This window comes from Lytechinus variegatus, chromosome 2 (genome assembly GCF_018143015.1).
Source record: "Lytechinus variegatus isolate NC3 chromosome 2, Lvar_3.0, whole genome shotgun sequence".
Taxonomy (NCBI): Eukaryota; Metazoa; Echinodermata; class Echinoidea; order Temnopleuroida; family Toxopneustidae; genus Lytechinus; species Lytechinus variegatus.
This window is the reverse complement of record NC_054741.1, coordinates 82,665,638-82,679,268: the sequence shown is the minus strand read 5'-3', so window position 1 is coordinate 82,679,268 and position 13,631 is coordinate 82,665,638. Positions and strand designations below refer to the sequence as shown.

The following is a 13,631-nucleotide window of genomic DNA, read 5'->3' as shown; positions in this document are numbered from 1 at the left end:
AGCCCAGCTAAAGCCAGGGTAATAATAATAGAACCTTCGGAACAACGAACCTTATTTCGTTTTTGGATTAATGAACCTTCGGAACAAAGAACCTTATTTCGTTTTCGGATTAACGAACTTTCGGAACAACGAACCTGATTTCGTTTTCGGATTATCATACCTTCAGAACAACGAACCTTATTTCGTTTTTGGATTATCGAACCTTCGGAATAACGAACCCTGTTTTGTTTTCGGACTTACGAACCTTCGGAATAACGCCACAAATGTTCGGATTAACGAACCCTTTTTCGTTTTCGGATTAACGTACATCGAGGTATAGGCAATTTACGTGTTTCGGAATTACGAACCTTCGGAATAAAGAACCTTCGGAATTACGAAGTGTAACCATTACAGTCATCCAATCCGAAAGAATATTGGTAATTACTCAACAGTAATAGCGAACACAAAAATAGGAAATGTTTCATTAGGGGGATTTGGTGAATTTATCATGTGGCTGGGATAGATTGTCACTCGTTCTGTTAGATGTAATTTTATCTCATTAATTTCACATAATTACGAAGCTCGGGGAATTATTTATCAATATAAAAATATAGTAACATCTCGCATTATCTAAAAAAAAGGAAAACGTTGAGATAAATTAAAATTAGATGTAAAAGATCATCCCCAACATGCGTAGCTTGTATGTCATTGCAAACAAACCATCTCAAACACATGTACCGGTATTCCTTCCTTGATCGCCTTGCTGATTGAGAGCTGTGCAACACGTGCAAAGATCTACTCTCTCAGCCAAGGCGAGCAAGCAAAACGGCATGTGTTGTGATGGTTTGTTTACGATCACATATGCTAAAAAAGTTTTATCGTAATTTAAAAAATAATACGAGATGTTACTATATTTTTATATAGATAAATGATTCCCCGAATTTCGTAATTTTGTCAAATTAATGAGATAAAAATTACATCTAACAGAACGAGTGACAAACTATCCCAGCCACATGAAGTTTATCGTCGATGCATATCGTCTGCTGCTATTCGTCGAGTTGATTTGCCTTCAGGTTCGGATTATATTCACTTGTTTGTAAGTACAGTTATATCATTATTTTCCTTCTTATTTTTTGTAGCAGCTGCATGAGTTGGTAGCGAATCGGCATATGATCGTGTCGCAAGTTGAATTGTCCGACTCATCATCCTCGGCGTAGATTCCCCCAATTAACCTCCAACTACGTAACTTTGTTGTTCACTTTATCATCATTCTCTTCATCTTCAAAATCATCAATTTGAAAATACAAATCTAGATAAAATTCTGGGTTTTCTTTAATTTTGTGATTGAAGTATTCAGTGACAGTGTGGAGAAAACGTACCCACGCAACAGGTTATGCATGCAAGTGGAGCTTCACGTGGGAGAGCCACTCACGCCTCTCGTACAGACAGTGACGTCTTCAAATTCGAGTCAATTCAGAGACCGATGCGAGGCATATTTCGGAGAGGCATTTTAGCGTTTTTTAATCGGCGATTTTCACCTTATGGATTATTTTCGGGTTTTTTTTGAATGACCCACTGATAATCCCCACATCATTACCTTTCCATTGATATATAATAAGATCACATTCATAATCAATATATTTCTCCTTTAAGGTGCAGTCTATCACCCTAAATTATGAAGGGTCAAATTCAAATATGCCCGATTTTTTTCTTTGTCAAACTATACAGGCCTTGTTTCCTGCAATGATACCAAACTGATGCCGAATGGAACATTCCCATTGACAGCTCTAGCAAGTTTTCCAGGTTCTGGTAATACATGGATGAGACATCTTATAGAGACATCAACCGGATACGCTACGGGTGATATGTATCTAAGCTACATACTCGTCAATGCAGGTACCCTTCACACCCGCTCCTTTTCCACACCCTATTTTCTTAATTTTGCAACAACAACAACAACAACAACAACAAAAAGAAAGAAACTCCAGTTCATATTGTATAGTTTATTGGGGGTCCGAGAATTCACACTGATGGCATGTGCAGTGTGAAGACGGCAAAGGTGGCGTAATAAAGGTAATCATATAAGAAGGTCGATGAATATTACATCAATGCGCAGTTGTAATGGCTTATTATGATCACTCGGGTAGCGGGCGCGTTCGAAATCACTCGGGTTTGGATTTTTGGCGATTTTTTTTCTGGGGGGTGTCTTCAATGGGACAAACACGCTGGGAAAATAAAATGAAATTGAAATTTCGAGTTTCGTCGTTTTAAGCCGCAAACATGCCTTTAAAAATGTATTCGACTACTGTTTTAACATAACAAACAAGGAAATCAGCCATGTGGCTCAACTATCTTTGAATACATCCGGACTTCTACTGTGTCTAAAACGAGGACTCCGATTCGGAACTCGCCATATCTACCACATCGATATGACATCGTCATTCCCATATGCGGACATGCCTGCATGCAATGGCCCCAAGGCGGGCCGCGGTCGGACACGACGTGCATTGGTAGCATGGAGCAAGCTAATGTGAGTTGAGCCGAGTTACAGTGCCAGTCAGTCCGCAGCTCGTCCGAAAGTGTTATATTCAGCGGTATGCAGTCATGGATTTTAATGCATATTATATACAGTAACAATATATTAGACCAAAAGCTTCAGTCTGTCTTATGTCCGTTGTTCCGCTGAACTCCGTTGGCTCCACTCACCAAATACAGAGACCGAAGTTCTAGCTTGATCTGTACAGGGACCCAATGGCCATATGTTTATGTATAACATGTATAAGTTCCAATAAAACAGGGAAGCGACAGCCGAAGTAATTAGTCACTGTTTTCCTTCCGTTTTTTGGTGCATTTTAGGACAAAACGGAATAATAATATTTATTTTGCTACAGTTATTTTCATAAATTTTTATGAAATAAAGACAAAAATCGAAGATCCCCGTCTGGGGGATTTTGCATTTTTAACCCCATAATGGTGGCTGCACGATAGCGATCCGTCTATGTACGAGGAGAAATAAAAATGTTTAAAAAACTCCGTCCTCGAAAGAGATGGCTACCAGCTGTCTTCCACGTAAAGAGCTGTGAGGACGATCTTTTCGATCGGCGTTTTAAAATTTTGCTCTCAATTATTGTCCATTTCTCATAAAATTGCTGTTATTTTATATATCAATGGGCCATATCGTGTTTTAAGTAACCGAGGACCTAAAAAAATCCCTACCTAAATTCTCGAGACATTGCATTTGGTGATTTGCTTGATTGATCTTCTTTGTGCTCGCGTGCGAAACTATACGTTGAGCTCAACGGGGAGTCTTTCTCTCTCTCTGTCTCTCCTACCTTTCCGTTAAAACAGTCGCATGATCGGACACAGTTATTTAGACGCAGGCCAAATAATGCTCTGACAACCAAGCTAACTTCTCGCCAGCATCAGTAAAAATGTGAATGGGCTAAAACTAATACTAAAACTGATCTAAAATTGATTTTAAATCAATTTTAAAATCGTAATGGTACTTATTCCATCAAACCCTCTCTTCCCTCCTCTTCAAAACCACTCTGCCACTTTTAGACAGTTATAATTTTAAAATCGATTTTAAAAGCTCCAACACTTTTTAAAGACAGTTGGCTAGCAACGATATCGCCTTATCAATCCCTATTATTTACTCCTCCTGTAGGGCTCTCCCTGTATTAAAAAAACATTAAGATCCCACAGACAGAGCCCTAAAGGAGGACTAAATAATAATGATTGACAAGACGATATCGTGGCTAGCCAACTGTTTGAAAGTGGCAGAGTGGTTTTGAAGAGGGGTTGATGGAATAATTAGGTTGATTATGAATTTAAAATTGCTTATAAATCGATTTTGAAATCAATTATACTATCGACTGTAAAATTGTATTTCAAATTGGTATTAAAAGCTCAATAATTTTCTAAAACAGTTGGCTAGCCACGATATCGCTTTGTAAATCCTTATTATTTAGTCCTCCTTCAGGGCTCCGTCTATGGGATTTTAATGTTTTTTAATACAGGAAGAGCCCTAAAGGAGGAGAAAATAATAGGGATTGACAAGGTGATTTCATGGCTATCCAACTGTCTTTAAATATGTTTGAACTTTTCAAATCAATTTGAGATACGATTTTAAAATTGATTTTAGAATTATAACTGTCTACAAGTGGAAATTGCTGTTGACATGGTTGAGGAGGAGGGAAATTTCAAAATCGATTTTAAAGTCAATTTCGAAATCGTTTCATGTTTGATTTTAGACCAGCTTTAGTATTAGTTTTAAAAGCCCATTCATATTTTTACTGATGCTGATGAGAAGTTAGTTTGGTTGTCAGAGCATTATTTGTCCTGCGTCTAAACTGTGTCCGAGGGACTGTTTAATTTCGGAAGGTAGGAGAGACAGAAAGAATTTTAGGTGGGGAATTGTTTAGGTCTCCAGTTACTTAAAACACGATATGGCCCTTTTATCTGTAAAATAAGACCAGTTTTATGAGAAATGGACAATTCTAAGAGCAAAGATCGTCTTAATAGCTCATTATACCGCTGAAAAAATACTTTCGGATGGGCTGCGGACTGACTGGCACTGTACAACGTACGATGGATCTACCTCGGCCGGGTCCCGCCTTCGGGCCATTGCATGAAGGCATGTCCGCATATTGGAATGATGCGATGTAATATCGATGCGGCAGATATGGCAAGTTCCGACTCGAAGTCCTAGTATAGGGCACAGTAGAAGTCTGGATCTATTCTAAGTTAGTAGTCAAGTACATTTTATTTAAGGCACTCGCTGGCATAAAACGAAACTCGAATATCAATTTCATTTTATTTTCCTACCTTGTTTGTCCCATTGAAGACAATGGAGGCTTAACGGCTGGTACTAAGCCTAAATTGTTAACCTTGACAGCCAATCACAGCTCGCCTTTTAGCGTCCATTTTGTCTTTCGGTTCTGTTTATTGTTTTTTGTAAACGAGTAGTTCGTCACTCGACGTAAAGAGCGAACAAACGTTCACTCTGATGGGAGTGTTCAGCACGATATTTCGTCGTCCGCCACCTCACTTTTCCGAGTGTTCAATTTTCCTTTCAGTAAACAATTAATCAATTCGCTCAATCGCACTTGTGTTGTTGAGTGTGTGATCAAGGAGAACTTTACTAATACTATAGGGAAGCAGGCGAATTTCGCACTTATAACCAATCACAAGTGGGCACGTCATTGCTTGAGAATCACGTATCGCATCAACATGGCGAAGACAGACCCAGTGAAAGAATTCCTGAAGTCTTCAGGCATCTGAGTGATATCGTTCTTACTTTTTTTTACTCAAAAGGGGGTTGTCCTATACACGGGCCATGCCGGCAGCGAAATTATCTCTCCCACCTCAGTTGCGGACATCAACATAAAAGTTCATGAATTTCGTCTTCGGAAAAGACTACGCATGCGCGCGGATTCTTAAAAAAAAATTGTGGCCGTTTGCGTTGCATGCCATGAATGAATCAGCACTCTCAACGCGCATGCGTAGTCCTATTCCGAAAACGAAATACATGAATATTCATATTAATGTCCACAACTGCGGTAGGAAAAATAATTTCGCATGCCGGAGCGGCAGAGCACGTCGTCCACACGGATCTCCTGGTTGTCATCACGACCGACACGTCAGCAACACGGACCAGCACGTCAGCTACAAGGACCAATATGTCAGCTACACGGAGCAATACGGTAGCTTTATTGACCAGCACGACAAATGAAACTACTGAAAAGGTTCATAAAGTGAAACAGTGTTGTATAACATTGGGGGGAAAAGAACATGGACTGCTAGGGATACTCCAGGCAGCCACACAGACCTTCACGGCAGCTACACGTACCATCCCGGATTGTTTGTCTACCCGGCAGTCCACGGATGACGCCAAGTGCTTTTGACAGTCAAAACTAATGGACCTCCAAGGATGCCCATGCAAGGCGCCAACATTATCTCCCCGGACCAGCCCAGATCAGATCGGGGATGGTCCTGGGTAGTCCGGGGTCTGTAATGTGACTGGGGCTTTCCCAGTAGCCCAATGTCTTCCGCTTTGTTGGAAATGCTCGCTTTTCACATGACCCGTCCAAGAGGTGGAAATCAAGCATGATTTCATGTAACGTTTCTCAACAATGCTCCGATCATGATTTATGCACGAGGTCTCATATGAAGGATGGATAAATTAATATCTAAGTTATGAACTTCGTTTTTAAAATACATGTATACTGTAAAAGCCAGAAAAACTCACTCAGATTCGTAATTTGCTCGTGCAAATGGAATTTTTACTCAGTCATGCGTGCATTGTTAGCTCCGATTACCAAATGTTTTTTTGTTTTGTTTATTATGAACGTTGAGAAGGGGTTCAAATGAAAGAGAAGAAGTTTATCTTTATGTCGATATACATCTTGTGAAGCGAATGAATAATTATTTTGATGGTAAAAAATAACATTGAATCCCTTTTTGTCTGGGATGCACTGTATATAATGTATGTGTCCACTTTCAATAAAACAATTAGATACACAATGAAATTCTGTGACAAAAATTACTTCTGACGCCAAGATCTATATTGTGGTTTGTAATATCAACGACCATGATTATTCAAACTATAACAGTATAGCCTCATGGTTCCAGTTGAAGTCTAACAATCATATTCTTCTTACTATTTTGTAAAAAAAATTCAATAGTTCCAAAATCTTTCACATATAACATGCAATATCTATTTAACATGGTCAAAACGAATTTATTAATTTATAATAATTTAGTATTCATATAATACATAGGGCAATATATATGGTCCGAATCAATGATAAGAAGAGATCAATATGAAAACCGGAGAAGTAAAAAAAAAATGTTTTTGCCTCATACCTTAAATGAGAAGCTCTTTTTCTGCTGATGTATTTTGGTTGCTATTAAGCCAATGGATTATATTTTAGTATGTAATTGTTTCTATTTCATTTGTTTACTTTATTCAGGAAATAGATTTCTTTATTCAAGTTCAAATATTAACATGTTATATATATTTTAAACTGCCTCAGTGCCTTCTGTCTGGAATAATGTATCGTTGAATTTGAGAATTATATCATCACTGGAGACCTAATCTAAACTGAAGTCTTATCTTTTTTCACAGTATTATAGGCCTAGTTATTGACACTTTGACACTCATCCAAACTCTCTCATTCTTTCTTTTCTTGTGCGCCTCGGAATAGAATACTTCTAGATAAATGGCGCTATGTAAAAGCATATTATCAATACTAAAGTTTAATTTTCTTATGGACGAAAATAGATTGTGTTTTATTTAAAACTGAATTAAATCAGAATGCTAACCAGTTTCTAAAAAATCAGTTTAATGTAGGCATAAGCACAGTTCATTGAGACTTTAATAATTAATGTGAACCATATCGCACTCTGTATTTTCCCCAATGCTGTTTTCGACAGGTTTTATAGGTGGAAAGGTTCCAACCTTCTCTGGGAGAACTTTGACAATCAAGTCACATGTTTTTCATCCTAAAATGGATAGTGCTATTTTGATTGTACGTAATCCATACCGAGCAATGGTGGCCGAGTTTAACAGACAGAAATCGAATAAGACTGGATTTGCATACGACGGCGAGTTCAAAACAGAAGGTAAATTTGTTTCCTAGGCTTATTTTTAAGGAACAGTTGTTTGGGAAGACGGATCTTTTACTTCGGTCCACCGTTTTGTGCCGGTGTGGTCGCCGAATAATATTGGACCGGATACCGGCGGTCCAAAAAGAGTACAGTAGCCGATTAGTACCGCCAGTACCAAACGGCTAGTCGATCGGGCCCGCCAGATCCAAATGATTGGTTCAAATTTTGGCCGAAATGGTAGGAGAACCGCCGTTTGGTTCTACATTTACCAATTTTTTTTAAAGTAGATTATATTTTCATTTACTTTGATAAATGTTTCAAAATATATCGTGGAGTAAGTTTGTTTTATGCTAGTGCATAGCGCGATCTGAATTTTTAAATATTCTAACCTGACGTGACTTTAAAAAATTGTCTTCATTTGCCATTTTCATGTGGCTATATAAGCTGTGAAATAAGACAATTCAACGTACATCCATTTAAAGCGGCTAGCCTTTGACAGATCATGGGGAAATTGAATACAATGCGGAATTTGCAAAAGGCCAATTGACTAGCATAATATAATCCGTCCGTCATGACAGCCCGTTGGACTAATGCGATAAAAGTTCGGACAGTACAAATTTGACTTCGGGTAGTCGCCGAGTAGTCGCAGTTCTATAGTTCCCATCAATCCCAATTCCTAGACTCCTAGCAGGTCTCATGATTGCTAAAACCAAAATAAATTATCTTTGTAATGTTCCATTTTATTTCTCCTGTGAGTGAATGGTTTTTTAGCATTCCTTTCCCTCCATTATTATGTTGGTCTAAGAATTGATCAAAGTAACATGAGATTACGCGGGTGTTTTCTGTTTACTACTTCCCATATTATAGTCCAAGTTTATATTACTAATGATATTAAAATCACCTCATATTATATTAACCAGATGGTTGTTTTCGTTTATCTCATCTAACTTTTCGTTGAAGTGTTTGAAAAAATCTATTTGTTCAAATTTGTTCAAAAAAACATGTTCTAGTTGGATAATCCAGCATATGTAATTAAATCCAAAGCAAAATTGAAAGAAAATGGCTTTTGTAGCCTAAATTTCTTTAATCTTCATGGTTCTCTGGAGAAAAAAAAATGTCAAATTGTATATTAAGTAAAATCTATCATTCTTCTTTACCAGTGCTGATATCTGACCTTATGACCGGCATAATGAATATATCAACTTCACATAAGAACAAATAAAAGAGAACAAAACAAAACAAGCTTGTGCATGCAGGAATATGTCTGCATAGAGAAAAGGGGACATTTTTTTAAAGAAAAGTATATAATAATCAAACTCAATAACTAAAACAGAGGCTTGCTTTTTTTTCTCTCTCTCTCTTTAGCGACTACAATTTAAAAAAGGATAACACAAAACCTTGCTCTATACTGCAAGGTCGATATTCACTTAAGAAATAAAACGCGAGTAAGCAAAGAGAGGAGAGAGGGGGGTGGGGGGGGGGGATAAAAGCCAGCTTATACGAAAAAAATATAACACAGGCAAAATGATGTAAAAACATAACAGTCTGGGTTGAAAGTATTTAGAAATAGATAAATCATTAAATGCACAATCTACTCATGCAGATAAACGCACAGTGTTCTATTTTCAAAAGAAGACTTTTAACGATCGATTACCCTCATTATCAAATAATAAAATGCATTACAGGAAATCCTGGCTTGATTACGAGAATAACATTCCCAAAATATCGGGCAAATGACTCTCCTGTATTAATTGGAACCTCCTAATTTAAACATGGAGATATTCAATAGGTTATTCAACCTTGGATATTTAGAATGCGGGATTGGTACACTATGCAGTACGTGCAAGAACGATAGCAAGACCGATATCTGCCGAAGAGAAATCGCGGGAGAAATAGGTACCGAATCCGCCAGAGTTGGAACACGATCCGCCGGCGGTTTGTACCATATCTGCCAGTCACAGTATTCGCCGCTACACCGGTCGTTTCGATTTTTAGGACGAAGATGGACGCGTTGTCAACATGTTTGACGTATTGGGAAAAAAAATCACGTGACAAATCTCAATGGTTTGTAATGTTTCAGTACAATGCTGATTCACTCATATGCTTTTCACACTGCATTTCCTTAACCCCATACTATCTTTTCTTCGATTCACACTCTCTCTTAACCCCATACTATCTAATCAACCGTGGTTAATGCTTTAACCCCGGACTATCCCTCAGCTCATGAATATTGATGATTTTACCATACAGAGCGTGATTAATGTGCAATTCGACTTATGTGATTGGCTAATGCAAAGCCCCACTTTCCTTAGCCCTTTTTCGTTTTCACACTGCACCTCTTAATAGCACCGCAATTGTGATACTAGCACCACAATAAGCCGGCTCAGTAACCCTGCTTTTTTGCAGGGCCAGATAGTACCGTACTATTTACCGTGCTAGCCCACTTTGCTAAAACGTAGTGTGAAAACGAAGTGGGCTAAGCTTAACCCCGGGAAATTGGTGGGGCTAAGACCCCCCCCCCCCTAGCCCAATTTAGGACAAAGAGTGGAGTGTGAAAAGCATATCAGAAAGTTAAGGAAGCTTAAAGGTGTCCCGAGACACGTTCTCGTAATTTAACTCGTCTTTTCAACTACTTCCGCACTTACAAAAAGCGAGGTTTGTCTTGTAAGAACTCGCCAATGCGGCTTCATTAGCTAAGACGAGAAGTTTAGGTACAAAGTATCAGCCATAATTTGTTTTTCATCAATGACCTGTTGAAAACAGAATCAAGATTACAACAAATACCATACATGTAACCGAAATTAAATTCCGAGTTATTATCTGGGCAAAGCTTTGTATTACTATTATGAACTGATATTTTTTTTTTACATAAATGATGACATGAAATGACTAAACTGTAATTTAAAAAACGGAAAAATACAGATAGAAACTAGAAATCGTATAAAAAACCACGGAAATGAATTTAATGAAATAATTAGTGGCGGTTCCAGGGCATTTCCTCCGGACAGAATTGTTACACCTGAGAAGGACCCATTTTATGTGTTAACGAGTGTTCCTTTGAAACAAGAAAGCAATATTCTCATATAATTATGTTATTACAAAACTTGTAAGAATAATCCTACGTGCCTTAACCTTCATGAGTAATGTGAGTGGGGTTGATGAGCATAGGCGTACAGATGGGGGCTCTTGCCCCCTCCCCAAATATTTCACGACCAAGAAAAAAATAGAAAAGAAAAGAGAGAAGGGTGAAATATTATATTTTTTTTATACATAAGTTGTCAAAATCTATCACAAAATTGGATTTTCGTTAAAAAAATGCCAAATTTTTTTCCTCGCTCGCAGCTTCTCTTGAATTTGCGTGATACGACATATCTAGCCCCCTCAAAATATATGCACCATTACGCCACTGTATATTATGTTTTCTTTGTTTTAAGATAGTGCCCTTTTAAATAGAAAAGGTGCCCTTTTCCTTTCGCTCCACCGCCCCTGTAACTGTGTATTATACTGATGTATGTAGATACGGGCTCCAGAAGCACCGGCTAGAGTGAGTTTGATATATATATATATATATCAAACTCACTCCTTTCACCGATATTTTTTTGTCTTTAACCTAGCCAAGAAAAGAGAGAAGAATGAAATATTACATTATTATATTATATCACGTTAGATTTACTTTTCGCAATTTTTGCTTTATCTCTGTTCGCTCGCGACTTTTTAATCAAAAATAACAATTTTGTCAGATCCGCCATATTGCGCCCCCTTAAAACGTTGACTCCTTGCCCTATAATTCATTTTCCAAGCACAATTCGATCGTAATAAAAGCGATAAATTATCTTTTGTATCTGCATTTGAAACTTAAAGGCAAATAGTGAATTATTGAGAAGGCTCTCCTGACATAATCATAGCAAAACTATTATTTTCTTATGAATCTTTCTAACTAAAGCCAATTCTTTGTCTGAAGATATTTAATCAATATTATTCACTTCTCTTTGCAGGATGGAGTAATTTTGTCAAGGATGAAGCCCCGAAATGGTTTAATCTCTACGAGAAATATATCTCAGAATGCAACCACTTGGGCCACACCTGCAAGTCTATGTTAATCGTGTACTATGAACAACTCCAACTACACCTTAAGGATGAATTGCGACGAATATTGAATTATCTTAACGTCACGATTGATGAACAAAGACTTGCATGTACAGTAAGAAATTCAGAGGGACAATTTCACAGACCAAAATTGGACAAAACTCTGGATCCGTTTTCACAGGTAGATAGGAGTCCCGTGGAGGAATCTTTGAAAAAATATCTTGATTTGATTGATCAGGAGGGCTTGGAGAAACCACCATTAGAACTAAGCTCATTTCCTAATGATATTTAATATTGTAGAACCAAGGCATTTCATTTTTTTTCCAACAGGGAACATAGTCTTAACATCGATAAGCGGTCATGACCAAGCGCGCGTAGCTAGGATTTAATTTTGGAGGGGATGGTAAGTGAACACGAAGCGTGCCAACAAAGGGAGGCTGGGAGGCCTAGGAGTTCCCGCGCGAAGTTTTCAATGTGTCATCAAATTCAAACCAAAAGAAATCTCTCGAACTCAATAGACTTGGTGCGATTAAAAAAAAATAGAACGCTCCAAAAGGGGAAAAGATTTAGGGAAATTGAAATAATTCCTCTAAAACAGTTTATAAAATAATTGAGAAGAGAAAAGGGCATTCATTGAGTGGTATAAAATGTAAATCTTGGTCATATGATAGCAAAGCATTAATTTTAGCCACATTAATAATCGAAAAACGGGGCACGTCGATGGGTACACAGACAGAAGATATTCCTTCCAGCAAGTAGCGTTGAAGATCAGAAATGTCGAAATTTCTGTGAAACCTTTACCTGCTCTAATTCATATCATGATTTTATTTTCTTAGATTATTAAAATCGATTTCGAAGACGAAAGAGCTCAAAATGGGGAAGGGATGATGCACTAAGAGGAATGTTTCCTTTTCCATACACGCGAAGAACGAAAACCTCTGTGATATGTTTTGGAAAAAAAAATATGTGTAATTTGGCGCTTCCTTTGTATGATTTTTTTTTAGTGATATTCAAACTTTAGAATCAATGGCGCAAAATAACACGAGATGGAAGTGCCGCGAAATGGGATAATGTTCCATCGTATATACTTTTTTATATAGTACAGCGGGGTTTTTATATGCTATACTATAGAAATTGGTGTAGCCAGGGATATCAATCAGGCAAGGCGAGATGGTCTCAGTTTATACACTCTACGATAGACAAGCAAAAATACCATCACGGACGGTGTGTGACAGCATCCAATTAAAAATATATGTAGGCGTATCGAAGCCAAATACAATCATCACAGGGGCGGCGGTATGGGGTCCTTGCCCCCCCCCCCCACAAAAAATGTAAGAAAAATGAAATGTTCCCTATTTATAAAGATGAAATAGTCTACCCTGTTTAAAGTAAGAGTATAATAAATTTCAGGTTAGACAATCACAAAAGTTTTCGCTCGCGCTTCGCGCTCGCATCAGTCATTGTAAGTATAAAGTATTCGTCCTGTCATGCCTGTTCATGGTTAAAAAAGTGCATTGAATATCCAGTTTGGAATATCACATTTTTACTCGTGTTTCGCGCACACAACAATTTTTTTTTATTACGGTCGTCATTCTGTTCTTGGTTAAATAATGCCTAGAACGTCCAGTTTTCTGGTTAAAATATCACATATTTTCAGCTCGCGCTTCTCGCTCGCATTATTCGATTGGTGAAATATGTAGCCCGTATTCTATTCATGAGTCACTATATACAATCTTTAAAAGGTTCCTTTTTCTGGTCAGTATAATAAAAATTCAGCTGGCGCTTGACGCTCGCGTTAAATCTTTAGTTCGATTCACATTTTTTTTCATGATTACAACAACTGCACGGTATGTTCATTTTTCATGTCTTATTACATGAAATTTCCAAAAGTTTGAGCTTCCGATTCGCGCGCTCGCCACATCTCTGAAGGACGCTCTTTTAACAGTAATTATGCC

The 13,631-nt window shown here is 37.8% G+C and overlaps 1 protein-coding gene across 1 annotated transcript; it reads left to right on the top strand.

Annotated features, from left to right (window-relative positions):
* The first annotated feature begins 1,702 nt into the window (after positions 1-1,702).
* LOC121406986 (WSC domain-containing protein 1-like) lies at positions 1,703-12,168 on the top strand. Its single transcript, XM_041597859.1, has 4 exons — positions 1,703-1,922; positions 7,386-7,613; positions 9,369-9,486; positions 11,586-12,168. Exons 1-4 carry the CDS (start codon positions 1,737-1,739, stop codon positions 11,966-11,968), a joined length of 915 nt encoding a protein of 304 aa, XP_041453793.1. The 5' UTR covers positions 1,703-1,736; the 3' UTR covers positions 11,969-12,168.
* Positions 12,169-13,631: the final 1,463 nt, after the last annotated feature.

Coding starts and splice junctions, on each gene's coding strand:
- LOC121406986 (XM_041597859.1), top strand. CDS start 1,737: ATGCCGAATGGAACATTCCCATTGACAGCTCTAGCAAGTTTTCCAGGT. Junction 1,923..7,385: donor CACCCTATTTTCTTAATTTT/GCAACAACAACA, acceptor ACCATATCGCAC/TCTGTATTTTCCCCAATGCT. Junction 7,614..9,368: donor TCAAAACAGAAGGTAAATTT/GTTTCCTAGGCT, acceptor TTAAACATGGAG/ATATTCAATAGGTTATTCAA.